Source organism: Zootermopsis nevadensis, unplaced genomic scaffold, assembly GCF_977971745.1.
Source record: "Zootermopsis nevadensis isolate Lab colony 2312 unplaced genomic scaffold, Znev_1.0 Znev_ptg000016l, whole genome shotgun sequence".
NCBI lineage: Eukaryota > Metazoa > Arthropoda > Insecta > Blattodea > Termopsidae > Zootermopsis > Zootermopsis nevadensis.
This window is the reverse complement of record NW_028259148.1, coordinates 7978765-7999192: the sequence shown is the minus strand read 5'-3', so window position 1 is coordinate 7999192 and position 20428 is coordinate 7978765. Positions and strand designations below refer to the sequence as shown.

General features: G+C 38.7%; 1 protein-coding gene across 11 annotated transcripts in view; it reads left to right on the top strand.

The window, feature by feature from the left end:
• The first annotated feature begins 500 nt into the window (after positions 1-500).
• The window catches only part of LOC110826906 (Checkpoint suppressor 1-like), a 42861-nt gene continuing 22933 nt past the window's right edge, over positions 501-20428 (top strand). The window contains exons 1-7 of one of the 11 annotated variants that reach the window (XM_022058014.2): positions 501-621; positions 1864-1960; positions 14881-15054; positions 17303-17432; positions 18587-18707; positions 19485-19675; positions 20037-20249. In XM_022058014.2, coding sequence (XP_021913706.1) covers positions 17307-17432; positions 18587-18707; positions 19485-19675; positions 20037-20249 — 651 coding nt within the window. In that variant the 5' untranslated portion in view covers positions 501-621; positions 1864-1960; positions 14881-15054; positions 17303-17306. Of the gene's footprint in view, positions 622-1863; positions 1961-2971; positions 2994-11401; positions 11478-12897; positions 13029-14025; positions 14334-14880; positions 15055-15661; positions 15822-16061; positions 16166-17302; positions 17433-18586; positions 18708-19484; positions 19676-20036; positions 20250-20428 lie in introns of those variants that run through there. The other 10 variants (XM_022058013.2, XM_087349588.1, XM_022058020.2 and 7 more) reach the window with 10 other exon arrangements.

Here is a 20428-nt window from a genome sequence, read left to right as displayed (position 1 = left end):
TCTTGTCGAGGGAGGGTCTGATATTGAAATTTAAATGTTCAGTGAAGGGTCAAAATTTCCGCATTACTTCGGCAGTGCTCCACAATTGAACAGTCTTGAAATTTATTTGTTAATGTTAAAAAAAAAAATTGGAACTGAATGATGAGCAATGTATTCACTGCAACCTAAAATTACACTTTCTCCGTTCATATTCGTGTAGTGTGGAGGAAGAATTTCGTACGTTTATTTACAAACCAATAATTTCGCCATGTTCTCTTTGAACGATATTTCATTTTCATATGTTGGTTCCTCTGGTTACCTGTAATACCTGGTTAATATCTTGCTAAAAGTAAATATACAATGTTACTTCTAAGAGATATTAAAACACATGTTTAGCTTAAAACAATATATTTAATTAAATAATGACACATTCTGTAATGACCTTTAATACATATTTATGTGATTTGACTTATGAAGTAATTCATTTCGTCGCTTCGTTTCGGAACGGTTCACCATTTCATGGTATCTGTAAACAGTGTTGCAGCGTGGATACTTATGCTCATATGTTTGGGTGTTGTTACGTATAGCAGAAGGGATGTTGGTGCTTATGTTCCTCAGCATTAGCCGATAAGATATATCAAGGTAAATTAATTTGTTTATTGGAGAAGATGTTTAGATTCATTTTCCTTTGTTGAATCCTCACATTTTGTGAGCTGTTATTGCTTGTTACATTTACAGTGCCATATCGCTTGGTCATGCATGTTTTGGCCTTATTCGTCCAGAGCGTAATGGCTGAAATATGACCCATATATCATATATCCAATTTAAACGTTGTAACAGTAATAATATTAATATAAACAAAGTGATTTTAGCTGCCTGCCCATTATTAAAGACGCATGAACACAATTTATGTTGTGCTTTAAGCTGGAAGGTATGCTCATGTCCACGTCTTAAATTTACACAGCTGTGTTCATTGATGCCTAAATTAGGCTAGCACTTGTTAATTAGGCACAGCAGTTTGATAATAATTTTTTGGACATGTATGTTCTTTAATTAAGGAAGTTAGGGAGATCTGTACGTTGTGGATTGACTGTAGATTTCAGTATTCGAAGAAAAGTTGATCCTAGATTTGTTGCAGTATTTTTGAATCAGCCTTAAAAGTAATGAGTGGAATAAGACATGGCGATTTGAATGATGATGATAATTCACATCTTTTGTCGATTTTCTAACATAATAATGGACTTTGATAGCCTTATGTAGTGTAGTTTGGGAAGAAATGCGGAAAGGTGTGTGTAAGTTGGGGTGAGGGGAATTATTGTGTACATACAATTTTTAAACATTTTTCGTTCACTGTTCACGTTACTTACGTATTCAGAAAAATGGTCAAATAGGATTTGTTACCATTCAAGTATTTCAGACGGGCTGTTGGCATTGATGTCAGTTTGTTCTGCTTTTTATTTCACTCGTTAAAGGGGCGCGTTGCTATGGATACCCGGTCAGTGAAACTGGTTTTCGCGTGTTTCCATGACAACAGCATCCCCTTTGGCATGGCGACTCCACGCGCACACATTATTCATTTTTCTCCGTTTGATAAACCTTTTGAAATTAGTACGAGAGACAGAATTTTTTTAAAAAATTCTGACAGTTTTTTAATGGCATAGGTGTGAAATTAAGGATGCTGAACAAGTTGTTCCAATCAGTTGTGAAATGTCCATGATCCCCTAGTCTTTCATGTAAATTTGAGAAAATGTTTTTGCTTTCGAACTGACTATGATAGTTTACGTAGGCGGATTTAAAAATAATTATTGGCCAAATAAAGAGGGACAATATATTGAGTTCAGACTTTTTTTTTATCTTTTTCATGAACTGTTGAATCGACACTAGAAAACGTGTATCGATATGGAAGGCCAAGGATCTTCGAGACGGTCGTGTCTAAATGAAATCTCTGGCGCATGGCGATAATGCAAAGGAATCTTAATCAGTAAGTAAAGTACGATGTTCAGAGATTACGCGGATCACAATGCCTTGTAGCTTAATTATTGTTAATTCGTTTGTTTAGCGTTTAAAAAAAATAAGCACTGTTCTACTGTTTTTTAGAGGTTATAAGTACCCGAAGCCATTTAATGGCGATTTAGTACTTTTCTACTATAACAATTTCTGATTCCCAGTCGTCGCCAAACAATTTGTAGCCAACAAATGACGTCATCAAACAATTACGTCATTTGTTTACTCGGCATTATTGTGTTGGTATACCAAGCAATCATTAGTATCATTTTACTATGAGACATCAAGAAAACATTGTCTGGCTCCATTAGTCGAGCAAGGATCTGGGAATTACCTTCGTCGGAACCACTGCCAGGCCAGGTCAAAAAATGACGTCATCAAACAATGCTACGTTATATTTGTTTACTCGGCATTGTTGTGTTCCACAACAATGCCGAGTTTAGTGTCTTACTCAAGATTTTAAAACGCAACCAAACCCCCCCGAAGGGGGGTTGGTTGCTTTTTAAACACTTGACCAACCCCCCCCCCCCCCACCGTGGTCAAGTGTTTTAACCCTCCATTCGGGGGGTTTAGTTTAGTTTCTTACACAAGATTTTAAAACGCAACCAACCCCCCCGAAGGGGTTGGTTGCTTTTAAAAAACTTGACCAACCCCTCCGAGGAGCTCCGAAAGGAGCGTTCTGCCCTTGGCTACTATAAAAATTTCTGATTCCCCGTTGTCGTCAAAAAAAATGACGTCATCAACAATGTAACATTATACTCGGCATTGTTGTGGAACACAACAATTCCGAATACAACACATCCGCCCTCAGTTAGCTTTTTGGTTGGTTGGTTGGTAACTACTAAGCCAGTCGCATTATCACGTAACCAACACCAACAAGGTAATCTAATACTAACAATAATACTCATTCAAGATTTGACTGACAGTTGGCCTCCGAACAGCGACGTAAAGAACGTGAAGAAAAGTGAAAGAAGACGTTATCAACTATTTGAAGTATAAACTCCAACAAGGTAAACTGATACTAATATTTCGATATATTAAGATTACGAAAACTATTATGAAATCTGACTTTATGGTCGATTTTAAGACGAAGATTTGCAAGGGTGGGTCTGGACGTAGAAAGTTGACTGACCAAGAACAGTTGGCTTCTGAACAGCGACGTAAAGAACTAAGACATCAGAACTATTTAACAAATAAAGAAAAGCGGAGGAAGACTTACAATGATAAAGGAGACCATCTTAACAACACACGTAGAAAAACAGACGAAGATTTGCAAGGGTGGGATTAGACGTAGAAAGTTGACTGACCAAGAACAGTTGGCCTCTGAACAGCGACGTAAAGAACTAAAACATCAGAACTATTTAACAAATAAAGAAAAGCGAAGGAAGACTTACATTGATAAACGTATAAAAACTTATTCAATAAGAACAGAAGAGAACATCTAATGAAGTGACAATATATCACAATTGACTATACCCTTGTCGAATAACCGAGGCGTTGTATCTTAATGCGGTGGTTTTGTCATTTCGATCCCACCCCCAAAAATAAATCGACTGATTTATCACGACAGGGGAGCAGCTGTACACTACTCTGATCACTTTGTATATGTAGATCAAGTTGAAGACTTATCTACCGTTAATACACTAAAATAAGCCGGGGTAGAGTTGCAGCCCTCCCCCCCCAAATACTGAATTGGGTTTTATGTAGACTATAAACCGTTGCAACTGGCAGTTTACAGGTCACTCACTGCCTTTCTACTACCAGCCACGGGCTTTGAAATTCAAAGTTTGGTTAAGGGAGAGCTGGCAGGTTTGGTAACTTTATTTCAACACACCGTCACGGCTAAATAGATTTTATAGTGAATATCGCGAATATGAGCTATAATCTGCTTCGTAAAATTAACTTTTTTTCACGCAGAAATTTTATACAAAGGGCAGGCAGATGGTAGCCAGCGTCCATTGAAACGAAGTGACAAGTCGATAAAGACGTTTTGTGTGAGATTACGTCTCTTGTGATATCGAAATTGTATTATCGATAAGTATCGAACTAATCTGCCATCCGACGTCACTCGACAATTTTAAGGAGTTTTCTTCCCATCTCTTTCGTTTGAAACCCGTTTCTTACATGACACGTCTCACGTTTTATCTTCAGAACTACTTATTAAGTTTTATTTGAATGAATATGTCTGGTTTGTTTCAAAATGCAGAGAATTGTGTTCTTTAGGAGCTTCAGTTTTTGGCATGTTGAGAAAATTATAACAATAATTGTACCTTTTAATGGTCAGTGTGGGATCGTCGATTGCCTACAAGGGCAGGATTTTTCTCTTCGTAGTCGCGTTAATGCGGACTCCGAGGCCCACCTAGTGGGTAACAGGGCTCTCTCCCCGTTGGTAACGCGACAGGAACATGAAGCCAACCACTTACCTACCACTTAACCAATGCCTAGGTCTGCATGTATTCATAGCGTGGTGGTTAGTTCAGCAAAAGGACAACTGTACCATTTTAACTGACCTACATTTTAGCATAAGCGAAGAACACCTTATGGGCTCGCCCTTGTCTGTCTGTTTATCGCGCCTTTCATAACATTGTTACAGCAGTGGCCTTGCATCACTTTACAGCGATGACGCCGGATCGCATTGTTGAAACAATGAATTTGGATACCATTGTTATTCCATAGATTTCTCTGCTGACGTCATCGCGTATAATGTTTCGTGAAGAACATCATTGTGATTCTGATGTCCTCCAAAGAGTACATCTTTATAATGTTGTTAGCTCTTCGACAAAAGCATTGTCGTCGACCGTAGTGGGCGTCAATGCATTATGTTGTTGTATTTACCTTTTAAAAGTAAGTTTTATGTTTTATCTCCGTTACAATTGCTTTAGATAAGGAATGGTGGTAACCATCATTATTCCGGTCTTTAGCGCTTATAACAGAGTTATCATTCCATGTTATCGTCTTGGGTTTCTGTATGATTGGATTTCAGCTAACTGTAGCATCTCTGGACGGACATGTACAGGCCGGCTGCTATTTTGTATTTAGTATTTAGTGTTTTTATTCCTTAAAATTAAAACATTTTATATTCACATGCAGCTTACCTCATTTGACACTAATGCAAGACCCAGACTCAGATTAAGCACAAACATTTTTTATTGGAAACTGTCTTCGGTCTCGTGATTGTACACTAATGTGACATTACACAGAATTAAGTCCTTGTGACGTATACGGTCTGGGAAGTCATGTGCTGGAGTACTAGCAGACCGAAGAATGTCGTGCTTTTTCTAATTTAATATAAACATCACTGGAAGTTGTAAATAGTAACAATAAAAATAAATGAACACGGATGTCACTGATAACGGTGCAGCTGAAAGCATCAAAGACGTGTGAGAAATATCTTGGTCCAGGGACCCTTGGAAATGTGCCAGTGGCGTCAGATTTTTTTTTGGGGGGGGGGGGGAAATGACTTTTGCGTGCGTGGTCTGGCTTGTTCAGTGACGTCATCATGGGGATTCACCCATGTGGTTGTCTGGTTGGAGACTCCCCGCACGGTTTCAAGGTCACGCGAATTCGAACATGGAACATAATTTCACCGATAAATAAAAGAAATGCCTGCTTCGTTTGTCCTTCTCGCTCCGTCGGTGTGACAGATAATACAGTGATAATACTGACGATTTCTTTTTGATCGTTAACAAAAATTCCTTGTCTAAGTATGCTTTAATAATAACTACATATTTTCTTTTGAATGGCACATATTTCGGATTTCATTTACAGTTTCTGTTTGTATCGCGTATTTGCGTCTTACCCACTAGTCTGCCAGCGAATATGGATGTTCAAGCGATGTAATCTTCACTTTCGTGTTGCCACGGAACCTAGTCACGCGTCTGGGAAAAGTAATTAATTTGTGTTTTTTTCAAATTAAATATACTCATGTCGTCACGAGATATCTGGAATGCATAACTGTTATCAATGGAATGGAGACAAACCACTTGTGGACAGATACGAGGAAAATACGTATTACTGAAATTGCGAGAAAGTAAGATTTAGGCCCACGTGTTGTTATTTTCGTTGAGCCATTTTTCTTTAAATTAAAACCTTCACTGCCAAGCAAGAAATAACTCTGTAGAAGGTTGCTTAGGTTTCTCGAATTTTTCCCAAAAGATTTTAGTTTTGTGTGAAAAAGTTAATGGATTTCAGTTAGACTGCAGGAAATGTCTGATGTTTTTTAGTGAGTCGATTGATTACATAATGTCCAGGGTATCAAGGTTCTCTTGATGAGTAGGGGAAGTATTAAAGATAGTTTTTAATAGTTCGTGCACTTCCTGTTATTTTACCATCTGTATATATGTGGGTAGTACCGGACGTAATACCCCTTATTTTTATCACGAATTTTATTAATCTTATTTACATAACACAAAGATTTACATACTCTCAGACTACAGACTCTTTATTTTTTTTATTTTTGCATAGTACCATTTCTGATTAACTTATTTTACTAATTGATTAACCACATTAACAATTTAAGCTTGGTAAATTAGTTGTTAGCCTCATGCAATCATCTTTGAAGTAATTTCTAACACCATGCCCTCTGTATTACTGAAATATTTTTATTTCAGGAGTTTGGAGTGTCAGTTTCTTTGTATTAGAATTAATGAATGTTTATATCCGAGATTTGAATCCTAATGGTATGCAAAAATCACGTTTAAAAAACAGTTTACTGAAAAAAAAATTCTTCGTGTGTGATGTCATACCTTTGGCTTGATTTTGGGTTGTTGGGGATAGCTGTCACCATGTCCGCTGATGTTGAGTCGCGTTTTAATGTTTCTTGTTTATACCTGCGTGTGACGTAGCAGGCCTAAGCTTGAGTTGAAAAGTGTAGCGCTGTTGTCTGCTCACCATTTGAACTCCAAACGTGGAAGCGCGCAGTCGCGAGTTTTTTTCGGTCAGAGTATATTACAGTAGATTAGCGGCTGAAAGAATCTTCAGTTTCACTGGCAAAACAAAGAAACTGGCAAATTTACGTGACATACTTGCGAACTGTACTCTATACGATCTGTATAAACCGAGTTGTTTCCACAGATAATAATATTTATCCGTTTGTAGTTTTTTTTTTTGGGGGGGGGGGCTTTTGTCCACATGGCAGGGGTGACCGAATCACTTCACGTGATGAGTTTTTATGTGGCAGAAAAAGGATAGTTGTGAAATTGTGATCAAATGGAAAACCACAATTTTATATAAATTCAGAATCATTGGCGATGGATTCTAGTTATTTCTTAACTCCATGTAGCTGAGTATTTCTTAAGAAAGTTATGGTCTCTCATCTGACCAAGAAATTACCCGCTTTTGAAACCTAAGATTCATTATTATGTTCGTAAGGGTATGCCAGTGTTTATAAAGGCACCGTAGAATCTTAGAACCAGTCATAATTAGAAGGCGCGCTGTTAGTAACAACACCCACGCGCTTATGTTGTTTAAACTATTTGTGGTAATGAATGAAGCCTTCCCCCTTTGTCTGGCCTTGCTTTGAATGGAGATTTGCAAGTTCTTCAAATTCAGATGCTACGTCACGTGCAAATATACACATTTGCGCAATTGAGCTGATGTCCTTTGACTTATCAACAGACAGTGAATATTAAACATACTTATTGAAATTTTCGGAAAATTGAGTGTGAGCACCTTGTGAACTTGTCATTCGGTTCAAACTGACGGCTTCAAATTTTTGCACTTGGCGATGGTAAGCCTCAAGTAGATGGCTAACCAACCACGCCTGGCTGGCTGTAGCTGGCTAACAGTGCATTTTCTCATACCGGTTCTGCTGTGTTCCAGTGTATGATATACCGTTGAACCACGAAAGTAATGTAGAAGACTTTTTAATTCTTCGTTTTTCGAAGTGTTAGCTACTCTTAACACGGTTAAAGTGAGTGCCCCCCCACGTTGAACAGTTAAAGATGTTTTAGGGAATATTTGCTGCCATTAGAATGCAAAATACCACCACAAAACTATCAATAAATTGGCCTCGTATGACACGAAGTAGCCCGGTTGTTAGATTGTGCAGAGTGACGACGTTTAACATGTGATATGATCATTAAACAGGTTAGAAAGTGCACGCACAGCGCAAAATTTGACCTTTAAACAAGAGCTACCATCCTGACCTAACATAACATAATAATGTTCTTTCACGAAAAACTCCGCAACAGGCAAGCATCTTCTCTATAATTACGTAATGTTCTTCGTCATTTGATCCCGTAACCTAACTTCCAAATTATCAAGTTTCCGGCGACATTTTATCTGTATCTAAAACCTTTGCCTGTCGGAGCTCAGTTTTCGAATTACATTTTCTGACTAATTTTTACCGCGACCGTCATAGATGGACCAAATAACTCCGCCTAGAAAGTACACACCCGCTCCCATATCGAAAGTTCTCTTCTTTTGATATTTTGTTTGCTAAGTGACTAATTGGTATTCTAGTAAGCAAACATTTTGTCTAACCGTGTCTTGTCTTGACTAACCACTGTTGCGTCTAGTCTAAGAACGTTTAAATGAAGATGTACAGGGAATGAATATTTCTTTTTCGTGCCAACATCTGAATTGAGTAACGTACGCATTCTATTGCATTTATTTACGTGTCACGTACCATTTGTTTTTGGCTGGCCGCGGGCGTTCATCACTTATGTAGGTGTACACATCGGGTTTAATGGAAATGCTGTAAGTGATATTGGGAAATAAAGTACATCAGACAGACGTGATCTTTCCACCTGATGCACCTAGAGCAAAGGATACATGGCACCGATTAAGGGAGCGATAGTGTTTGCTGCCATGATGAACTCGTGTACTTCAACACTGGTAATGTTAAAAGCCTCTGTCATTATTAGAATCGTTAGTGTGCTACTTACATGCAGTAGTAATTATAACAGCCTTAACAAATATACGAGACGATAATCAGACATGACCTCGGACTTATACAAACGTGCTTTTACCAGATTACAAACGATTTTATCTTGAAGGCAAATATACTTTCATGCACCAATCAACGGAAGTAACAGTTCTAGCTTTGCTTTGGCGGAGTCCCTCCCTCCAAAGCTTTTTAAAACTGTTTTTGTAGAAGGTCACTTTCATGATGAATCTAAGATCTCAGAAAGAACGAATAAAGAGTTTTAATGCAATCGAATCTGTGATACATTTCCGGAGTTTTCCGTGTCTTTGTGATTTCTCGGTTAGTGCACTGTCTGGACAGATTTCCCATGCAGAAAAAGAAAATTCCACACGTGAACAAACATAAATAAGGATTTTCCCTTTATCTGTCAGCGTAATATGTTGTATACAAGTTGTTTCCGGCAACTTTCCTACCTTATATTCGCGTTTCGTCCGGTTTTGATATTCTGCAGAGACTTGCGTTTGTTCGTCCCACGTACCGCTTCGAGGAAGTACAATATTCAGACCTTAGAACAATAGCGGTGCATATCCAGAAACGTGTTCGCCCCGGTAGTTTAGTGATTAGGAACTCGCTCCTCCTACATCCTGAAATTGGCTGCTGCCTGAGTCCATGAACGAACGTTAGCGCCTATGAAACTAATATCTTTCGAATCCCATGTCATATAAATAATTCTTTGATTCCTTGCATCTTAAAAGTGTAACCTAATGCAAAACTGCGTGGGAAGGGATGTTTAGTTAATTCACACCGTGTTGCTATGGCCATTGGCGTCCATGGTAATTCGAAATGAAGGAACACTGCGTTGTGCTGTAAGCATTTATGTAATATCCCAAGGTCGCTCAAGAGATATTTAGTTTTCGGTCTGAGCTGAATGTTATTATCGGTCTGTCCGAAGGAGAGGTCAAATAACACTCGAGGCATATTTTTGGCCAGCTGATGTACTATCAGCTGTGCTTAATTAAGAACTACGCTGTGAAGAGGTATGGGGAATGGAGTTGTACCTCCAGGAATTCTTAACTTTGGCAGTAGATTGAAGTTGAAGAAGATTAAAATTTTAGAATCTGCGTGGCTTAAGAACGACCTCTTCAGGAGGATGTTTGTACATAAGAGAGAGAAATTAATAGAAGGCTTCACGAACTTTCTTATCTTTTACTCGTCACCATTTATTATTAAGACGGATGAGATGGGCGGGGTATGTAGCACATAATATTGAGATGACAAGTATAAATAGATTACAGAAAATGTCTGAAAACATGAAGTGAAAATGCAACTTTAGAGACCTCGTCGTAGATGCGTGTATAATATTAAAAATTTCTTTAAAGAAGTTGGGCATGAAGGTGTGATTTGGATTCATCTAGCTGAGGACGAAGACAAGGGCAGATTCTTGTGGACAAGGTAATAATGAATGAGCCCTCGGGTTTTACAAAATGCTGGTCATTTCTTGGTTGACAGAAATACCGTCAGGTCTTCAAGACAGGCTTTGCTGTATGCAGTTGGTAAAATGGACAAGCTACTTATGACAAAAACTACTGTATGCTGAATCCTGGGTGGTACGTTGCGAGTTGTGTGTCTTCAGCGTACAATAATCGTGGGAAGACAATAATAGTTTTCATTAACACTTACCGGTTTATCATGTTTTTTTGTTTCGAATTGTTATAATATTTAAACATCTTGAAGTGTTGTGTTCCTTAGACTTGTTTATTATGGGAAGATGGACTAATTTATACTCCCAGGCTAAGTATTGTCCCTCGTTACACCGCTCCGTCGGCCTGTATTGACACTTGTTCATTGGTTTAATCATTTGGAATTAAGTAGATTAATAACGCGATTGGTGTCATAAAGAATTATCTGTTGATGAGACCAGAACTCTTATCATTGGATGATCACTGATCACGTAGGCGAAGTTTAACGGTGGAATGGCAAGAAATGTGAAAATTTGCACAAATGCAATTCCATCCGCAACAGCTAGCAAACACTGCGACGAGACATCTCGGCTGTAGCGTTCGATGACCGTACTGTTTTTTGCTCAGGAGAAAAGCATTATTAAAATAACGGCATGTGATAAAAATCGATATGCATCGATATCGGTGTATCAGTGAGCATTGTCTTCTGTGTTGCTGGTCATTCTCTGCAGTTCCCTAAGATCTGTTTTGACTTTTATGGAACCCTAAGCTTCATTGATGTGTTCGAAGGTACGCGCTGTTGGACCCTGTTCTGAGCAGATGCGTCTAATGTATGTCCTTACCAACGTCCGTTTAAGATTCGTTTTTGTATTATCCTCCCGGCTGCACTTAAATCTTCCAATTTGTCTCACTTCATGTACTCTTTGACGTAAATACGTCTATATGGAAGGGTCATTCCGCAAAAAGTGTTACGAAAAAGGGAAACGAAAAAGTGTAAGATCCGTATCAACAAATCGACAACAATGTGTAAATATGGACCGACAACAATGATAAGATTGCGTGCATTGTTATGTTACCTAGGAAACGTCATCTGTTTACTCGGAATTGTTGAGTTACATTACTGCCGTCAACAATCCTCTTTCGTAACAAGATGGATGACATTGAAGGTAACATTACATTACAGAGACGTAAATATAATTTGAATACAGAGACGTATTTACGTCAAATTCTCCGGAACCGTGGTTCCACTGTAACTTTTTTTAATTTATTACACGCGTGCTGTGTGTCCCGCCCATCTCTCCCTTGAAGGTGAGATAAACCTCGATTTTGCCCCCCTAATATCTGGTGATTACAAATCATGAAGCTGTCATTATGCAGTTTTTTTTCCCATCCTCCAATCATTGTCTTCAGCACTTTTAGTCGGATATCTGCTTGTGACAACTTTGTGTCCTGACAATCAGCACATTAAAAAGCCAGTAGCTCAGAATACTGTAAAGTTGGCTGCGTAGAACACGGAGGACCGCGTTACGCTCGTTACATAAATCCGCAGACGATTAAATGAAACTTTCTTTGCTTTCTACGCAGTGAACTTTAAGCTTTGATAGTTCATATCCAGCAACAATGTTTACAAATCACAAAATTCAAACACATTCTACCAGCAAAGTGGAGCATCCTCATATTTCTGTAACGTGTTGCAAACATTGAACACGCAGATTCTGAATTTATAGGAGATTGGGAGTGACATCATGGCCTTCAGTTCACTCGACCCGTTAGATTCTTTTTTGTTTTGTATTATCACGCCCTAAACAATTATTTGACTTTGAAGTACCGAAATTATTTTGTGGAAACTAGTATTTATATTATTTTTCAACGTATCTTTCACGTCTGCTAAAATCCATATTTGACGATCTTTTAAAAGGCACTACGTTGAACTGTATGCAGTTGAAACGTTAGTTGCCATCAATAAATGGTGACTGGTATGCTTCGGCCTCCCGGAAACTTTCTAGTGCTGTTCATAGTTAATCTATACATATCTTATTCAACGCTACTGGCCCTTCGCAGTTGATGCAGTGTCGTTAAATAATTTGACACAAACAGCAAGCAAGCCGAACTTCATATAAGACCTTTATATAGAGTTCATAAGGTTTCTCTTCGTGGGGTTTCCATGCGTGTCACAGGGTCAGTCTGATCAGGTTCGTAGTTGACCGAGTATTTTGTCAGTTTCGTAACGATAATTTTCTTACCATGAATGTGTGTGGCGTGTACTCACGTTTGTTTTTATTTGCCTATAATGACCTAGGGATGTTTTTTGTTCGTTTTGAAACCTCCTTGATCTGTAGCTGGTTCGGGAGTGAAACTTGAGAATGCATTCGAACCTCACGTTTCTTGTAGTTAACTATTTCGCAGGGAACTCTTTTGCTACGTTCCTGTGCTAGGGATGCGACATCTATTATGTGAATTGATTTCTTTGGCATTAAAAAGTGCGGCCGCTTTTATCTGCGTGGTTTTTTTTGTAGTTGCCATGGAAACATGGGCAGTTAAGTTGCTATTGGCAACGCTACTGCACCACAACACTCACTCGTAGTATGCACATGATCCTTGCTTTCGTGGTAGATGGTTCTATGAGCGTTTTCAACGTTCGTGTTTCTTTTAAGTCCTCGCGGCGGTGAAGATGTCAGTGGAGGTCTTATGGGACGAGGCGTCGTGTAGTTTTGAAGGTTTGTACTCGTTTCGGAAGAACATACTGCATCTATCTTCAGGACCGAAGATGGAGGCAGTTTGATGCCCGGAACTCTGATATTTACGCGGGATTACAACCCTCGAGATCTCCATCGACTTAAAAAAATATTTTAGTTACCAGAAGGCAGCGATCTAGACTTTTGGTTATTTCAGCCTCTTTGTTTATCTATTTCCTCCTTGCTTATTCATGTGTTTTATTTTTCTTGCCTCTCATTTTTCGTTTCGATTCAAAACTGTTTTGTCTGAGCGACTCGTAACATGTTATAACCGTGACGTACAGAATTAAAAGTGGGGGACACTGACCGTATATGGTGTAACAGCCCCTGTCTATCAGTGTTTAGGGCTTCTTTGCTCTGAGCCCGTAAAAATGTAATGGGGGAAGAAATGTCCATCACCACGTTTTATCTTCCGAATCACATAGCGCAGTCGTTATCAGACATTTTTACTGCCGCAGAACGCTGTTTATAATAAAAATATTTCCACGAAACACTAGAAACAAACATTTATGCGCAATTTTTTTTTTAAAATTTACAATTAAATTTACTATTTTTTTCAATTCTAAAGGGTTTTGACGACGGTAGTTTACATCTAAAATTATTCTTTATCAGGATTTTTTCCATCGTCTGTTCTTTAAAATCACGACGTTTCGGAGGCTGGTTCTGTCTCCGTCTTCAGGTGAGAGGTACCTATTCTGTTGACGAAGAATAATTTTAGGTGTTACTATTTTTTGTTGATAATCCGTGTTTTGTGAGTGGGAAGATGAACGGGTTTTATAACCCCTTAAAACCTTTAAGTTTTCGTGAATGTTCCTTTATGTCTGAAAGCGCATTATCGCGTATCTGACTGTTAAGTTTATCAAAAGAATCATTCAGTGTCTGGAGCATGTGAAGTTCTTTCAACGCTTGTCCTCCATACTTTAGTAGAGCAGTGAATTGTTGCTTATAAGTTTGTGTATTGTCATAGATACGTTGTAGTATGAGTTAGTCCGCCATTAGATCTCAAGAACATAGTTTGCGAACAGTGGTTTATTACGTGAATAGTTTGATTATGTAATACTGTGCGTGCACGGACAGTTTATGAATCAGCAGGAGTTCACAAATATTAGAAGAACCTTAGCTAAACGCTTTTGCTGGCCGTGGTAATGAGGCATTGATCGTTACAATAAGAAGAGTAGTTCTTTCCGCACCAACTGATTCAGCTAACGGCTCTGACATATGGTCTAAATTTAAGAGTAGATCTTCATAGACCTGTCTGAAGAAGGACGCATTTTAGATGGAATTCAGGTAATTTAAAAATGTATTTTGAGGTCATGCTAATTTTCACATATTAGCTACAAGGATAGTTTTAGAGCACATGGCAGTGATCATCATTAACGTAAATTTGACCCTGTGTGTAGGCATCACGTTGTTAGTGCGAATGTGGGAAGAGGAGGTAAAACTCCACGCGAGTCACCCATTGGACGGACGGATGGGTGAGCCGTGAAAGATTATGGATGCGGTGGCGAAGTCAACAAAATCTCTTTACTGTTAGGAATCGAATTCTGGCCTTCCAGCCCATAGTCGCTTATTGTATACTACTGAGTTATCTCTGTTAATCTGCGAAGAATTTAAAGAGATTTGGGAATGAACATTTTATTATTTCAGAAAGCAAACTTTATAAACACTAAAGATGAAAATGCTTCGTCTAGAAATAATTATTAAAAATATCCTCATTCTTAATAGAATCCAATCGTTCGTTATCGTGTTCACAAGTGGTCTTAAGATAAAGTTTAATATTTTCTCCCATTCATGTTTAGGTCTCTCAAGTGGTCTTTTTCCTTCATATTTTCAGTCGCATGTCACCACGGCATGACGGTTTCTTGGGTTACTGTTGGAGGGTACCTCAGTTGAATCAGTTGACTGGACAGCCAACGAGCTGGACATACTTGTTGGATTTCTTATGAATTGGCACATCGGGAGTCGGACTTCAATGGATCCTTTGTAACAGGAGATTAGAGAAAATTATGTGAGGATCTTCTTAATTTATATTTTCAATATACATTACTGAGATGATTTCGTTTAGGAAAATGCGATGGGCAAGCAGGAGAGATGAGAAATGCATAAACAGTTTCTGTTCGGAAAACGTGTAAGGAACAGGGATCTTAAAGGAGTAGGGAGTGAGGAAGATGTAGGCTGTTATATCGGGATGGTGCAGTTGAAGCTTTTGTAACACGCAGTGATCTTTCGACGGGCAGGTAGAATGAATGAGCGTCCTTTCAACAACGGATTAAGTAAAATAAATTTGCAACATTGATACGCTTTTCGTGCTGTTCTACGAGAACCTTTTCCTATTATTGGTCATTATCTGAGAAGAAACATTTGCATCACGGTAGACGTGCGCGCAGTCCGAGGTCTTTGAGGCGGAACAGCGCATTGTCATAAATAATTATTTCAAGGAATAATTCTAATCCCCTCTTTCCCCCTGTCTCTCTACCCTCCCTCCCTCCCTCCTCACTTGCCTATCGTGTTGTTACGTAAGAGATGACGTGATGTTTTCTCATCCCGCTTTACGTTTCACTGTTTCCAAACTGCATCTCGTACTGCGTACGTCACAGACGTATTGACGATGGCGACCCGGTTGCTATGGTTACAAGAGAGAGAGGCCAGCTCAGCTGCATGTGTAGATTTTTAGGTTTCTGGTACCTTGTTGGCTCAGTGATGGTTGCTAAGCAACAAGCTGGACACGCGAGAGATTTAAGCAGCATTGGTGACACCACACGTCACTATTTTTAGGTGAGGAAATAGTATGTATAGCAGAAAATGGCGGTCATGATTTGTTCGGTTTAGTAACACGGAGATACATTATATGGATTACAGGGTGCACGTTAGAAGTTCAAACCGAACCTTGCTGTCGACTGGAGAGACCCTGGGTTCAAATCTCGGGCCGCAGACGGATGTTTCATGATGATGTTCTTTTGGGTTCTGTCGCCATGTGGACAGGTCGGTAGATGCCAAAAGTTTCGGAGAAGCATACTGTTTCCATCCACAGGGCCTGAAGATGGAGACAGTACGTTCTTCAAAACGCTGACATCTACTGAACGTTCCGAACTGTGAAAACCTCATATCATATGTCACAGGTGTTTAATGGTTGTCTCAATGTCTCCTGGCATATGTCAGGATTGTACCTTAAAGTAGGCCATGACCGCTTCCTTCCACATTATTTACAAATTGTTATTCATTGTATAATTCTGTGCTCTGAAATCCTATGAAATTGATTGTGTCATTAAGTAAACAAAAAAAAACAACTAAAATTGAATGTTCAGCTTTGTTTTTCATCACCAAGAGCACATGCCCCACACATGCTTATCACAGAAGGCTGGAATTGAAGTGGCGGAGATTAGGGTCAGCATTTGTTTGACCTATTACATGTACCTAGGAAATAAAGTTACCATCTACAGTGCTGTGAAAGTTGTGATATTCTATTTAGAATAGAAAAAAAATTAATCACTGTGTAGGCATGGATATTTACTTTATGATATTGGACCTAAAAGATATGCAACTGTTCTATTTTAAAAAAGACATCATATAAATATGGATCATGTAGTCTGTAGAGCAGGCGAGTAGGATGTGATGGATCTGATTGGTGGATCCTTCACATCTCACTTGCCACCTGCTGTCTGCTCTATATATGTTTCCTAGAACTCCCATTATACATTCTTCCTGAAGATGGCAACTGTAATATTTGCCACAATGTTGGAAAACTTTCAACATTCATTGCGATTCATCCCTGAAGTTGTGCATTGAACTCTAGCTGTGAAAACTTCAGATAAGAACTTTTAGTACAACCTCATTTCACTGAATTTCATCAAAACCTGTTGAATAATTCTGGAGATTAAACATGTGGACACATTACCCTCTGTGACTTATTATTTACACTTAACCTTTTTGCCTCATCTCTGAAACCCATGTGATTCAGGCTTCCTAAGTGATCTTTTCTCTTTGTATTCTATGAGTAAAATGTTTGAATTTCTCATCTCTCCATGGCAAAGAGTACAAATTATGAAGCTACTCATTATTTAGTTTTCTCCAGACTCCTGTTTCTTCATCTTGTAGATTTAAGTATTTTATCAGCAAGCTTTTCTTAAACATTTGATCTGTTTTATTCTCCAAGGGCTAGAGAAGAAGTTTTCCATGGGAAAATAATAGTTTTGTGTATTTTTGTAGGTACAAACATTTCTGAACTCTGACTTATTTTTCTTGGTGAATTATTATAGGTGAATGATGGCACCGGAGCGGCCGGGACCGGAGGACAAGCCTGGAGTGGCACTAGTCCAGAGTGGTGGTGCAGTCACCATACCAGTGATACCTGTTTTCTCGCTGCCCAACACTCTGATGCAGTTGAAGGTACTATCTGTGTTGCATCATTGTATGAGCGTTAGTTATCTTGCATACTCGTACACATAATGCTAATCTGGCTGCATGAGTAGTTATGAAATTTGTGGTTTTGAGGAGATGAGTGGAGGCATGTAGTACACGTGGAAGAGATGAGTTCATACATTTTAATTTTGAACACCTATACATTGATGGGAGGATAATATAACCTGGATGTCTAAAATTAGGATTTGAGTATGTGAACTAGATTTATTTGGTTCAGGTTCGGGTCAGTGGTGAGCACTTGTGAGCCAGCTAGTGAACCTTCAGGTTCTATAAAAGGCACGGAATGTTATAGCTAGTTACACGACTCTCTGCTTCTCAAGAAGGATTTTGCTGTATATAGTTGAGCAGAAGGCAAGAAATTCACAGACTACACAGGAAACAATGCATCTGAACATTTTGCCGAGAAATGTCATCATGCCGGATACATATGCAGTACAACCCCATAATTGCACACCCCTGTATTCTGCCACCCTGGCAGTTTATCCTTGAAAGCCTTGGAAAAGGAATTCCATGTGTAATTTCAGAGGGAATCCCCTTTAAATATCACTCTCAGTAGCCACCAACGTCTCTGACAAGATAAATGTATGTTAAGCATTATGATGTCCCTGCTTGAATGTCGATATTGGTGTATTTGTATAAGTAAGATACCTGATGACATCTTTTGAGAATACTTTTTCTTTGAATTTAAAGATTTAAAGACTTTCAGCATGTATTGTGGGCTGTACATTGCATTTATTAATCAGTGTGTAATACAAAATAAATGCTTTTTGAATCTCTACTACTCTCTCAACAGTCAGTTTCTGATAAACAGTTGAGTCACGAGAGAAGAAAGAAAACATTTTAATCTTATATTCATACATTTTAGTGGAATGTATACATTAGATTGCAATTTACTTATTTCTTTTGTTAATAAGAAGATAAGTAGGTAAGACTTAATGGGTAAGTCATATGTGTAAAAGATACACTTATGTATCTACATTATCTGCAATCTGTTGCTACTCTTGTGGATGATACTGATGGCAGCGCTCGTGCAGTTTATGTATGACATGATATAGTGCTTCATATCTTCTTGTCCCCATAGCAGCTTTGATTTTTAATGTTTTGTTTCATTTGTTTGTTAGGAAGGGGATGGTGCAAGCAATGTACCAACAGTAATGGAAGGAGAGAACCCAGAGAGGCTGCGTGTAGAGGATGATGACCTTACATCTTTAACGTGGCTACAGGACAAGAATCTGCTCAAAGGTGAGGCATTGCCTGGCTGAGTGTCCTAATTACATACAAAGCAAGTACTTCTGTTGATTGATGAGTGTAGTGTTTTATTACACAACACATGTGCAATCAGAGATGTCAGAGTACAGGCAGCTTTGTTATAATGTGTTTTTATTATGATATTTGGATATAACATAATAAAACTGCAATGTGAATAAAGTCATGCAACCTATTCCTGACACATGCTCTGTTTCTCAGAAAGTAAATTACATTGCAATCAAACCATGTCATATTAAGCGTTGGAAGTGTCCACCACATACACTCTTTTCCTCGAGTTTGATACAACCCAGTGAAATTTCCTTTTGTGTCACTTAATTGTTTCACCAGATATATTGTCAGTGTTTGGTGCAGGAGAATCAGGAATTATATCCCTAAACTCATTCTGGCAAGTTAAGTAAGAACGAGATACTGTGTAGTGCTTTACATGAAAACTTTTTGCACTTGTGAAGAAGACATCCTTGTACTTCGTCTGTTGAAAGACAACTGGCACATGTGTGTACACTCACATTCACGGTACAGTGGAAATGTTAGGATAGAAGTGTGTAAATGCATGCGTGTGTGTGTGTGTCTCTCTCTCTGTATGATTTTTTTTCACTGACTTTGTTTAACCTCCAAGCAGCTGCTTTTGTGATACATTCTGTAAATGTGTCCATACCAGTGGGTTAACGCTCAACTATTGTCTATTTCTGTTGTAGAGCTGTTTAACTTTGTTACTCCCGTTTGCCAAAGTCAGATTGAACATGTCGCCAGGTATGAATCTTCGAGCAGCTGTAGGTGAACACCAGTTATCACCAACAAGTGATTTTGTGGATGACAGTGCTAGTGAGCTAGCTGATTCAACGTGTTCCAGTGGGCATTCACCCAGCCCGGCCCCTCCTAGTGTTGCCACTTCCTCACCAAACAAGCAGAAACATCCACAACATATGCCATATGATCCATTGGTGAGCTGAATTCTTCATTTTCTACATGCAATTTTAAGGCTTTTGTTTCTTATTTAGAAAGTGAGTTTAAATTACTTGGACATGTACAAGTTGCAGTTACAAGCTTTCACTTTGTTGGCATTAATGTTGTAGACTTTAAGAAAAGGTAGCGTAATCTGGTCATGAAAACTAGCGATGGCTGGGGGTTCGTCGTGCTGACCGCATGTCATCCTATATCTGGTTGGATGATTGTTCACCTCTGCTTAAGCATGTGAACGTGAGGCCAGCAGCCAGCTAGTTGGCTTTGGCTCTCAGAGGGCTGTTACGCCACAGATTATTATTATTATTAGACTTTAAGAAGTGTGCTTTGTTATTTTCCTAGGTGCATGTCAACTCAAAGCCACCATACTCTTTCTCGTGCCTCATTTTCATGGCTATAGAGGACTCCCCTCAAAGAGCACTGCCAGTGAAGGAAATCTATGCATGGATACTAGAGCACTTTCCTTACTTCAAGAATGCTCCAACAGGGTGGAAGAACAGTGTACGCCATAATCTGTCCCTGAATAAATGCTTTAGGAAAGTAGAGAAGGCACCTGTAAGTTACATTTTGTTTTGATAGTTTGGGAAACTAAGGTGTTGAATGAATTAAACAAAGTAGGGAAATTGAAGGAAATTTAGTTTTATTTCAAGGAAGTAAAATTTTAATGACAGTATAAATAAAGGAGACAACAATTTATTATTAATTATAATAATTTCTTGGTCATTTGTATGTTT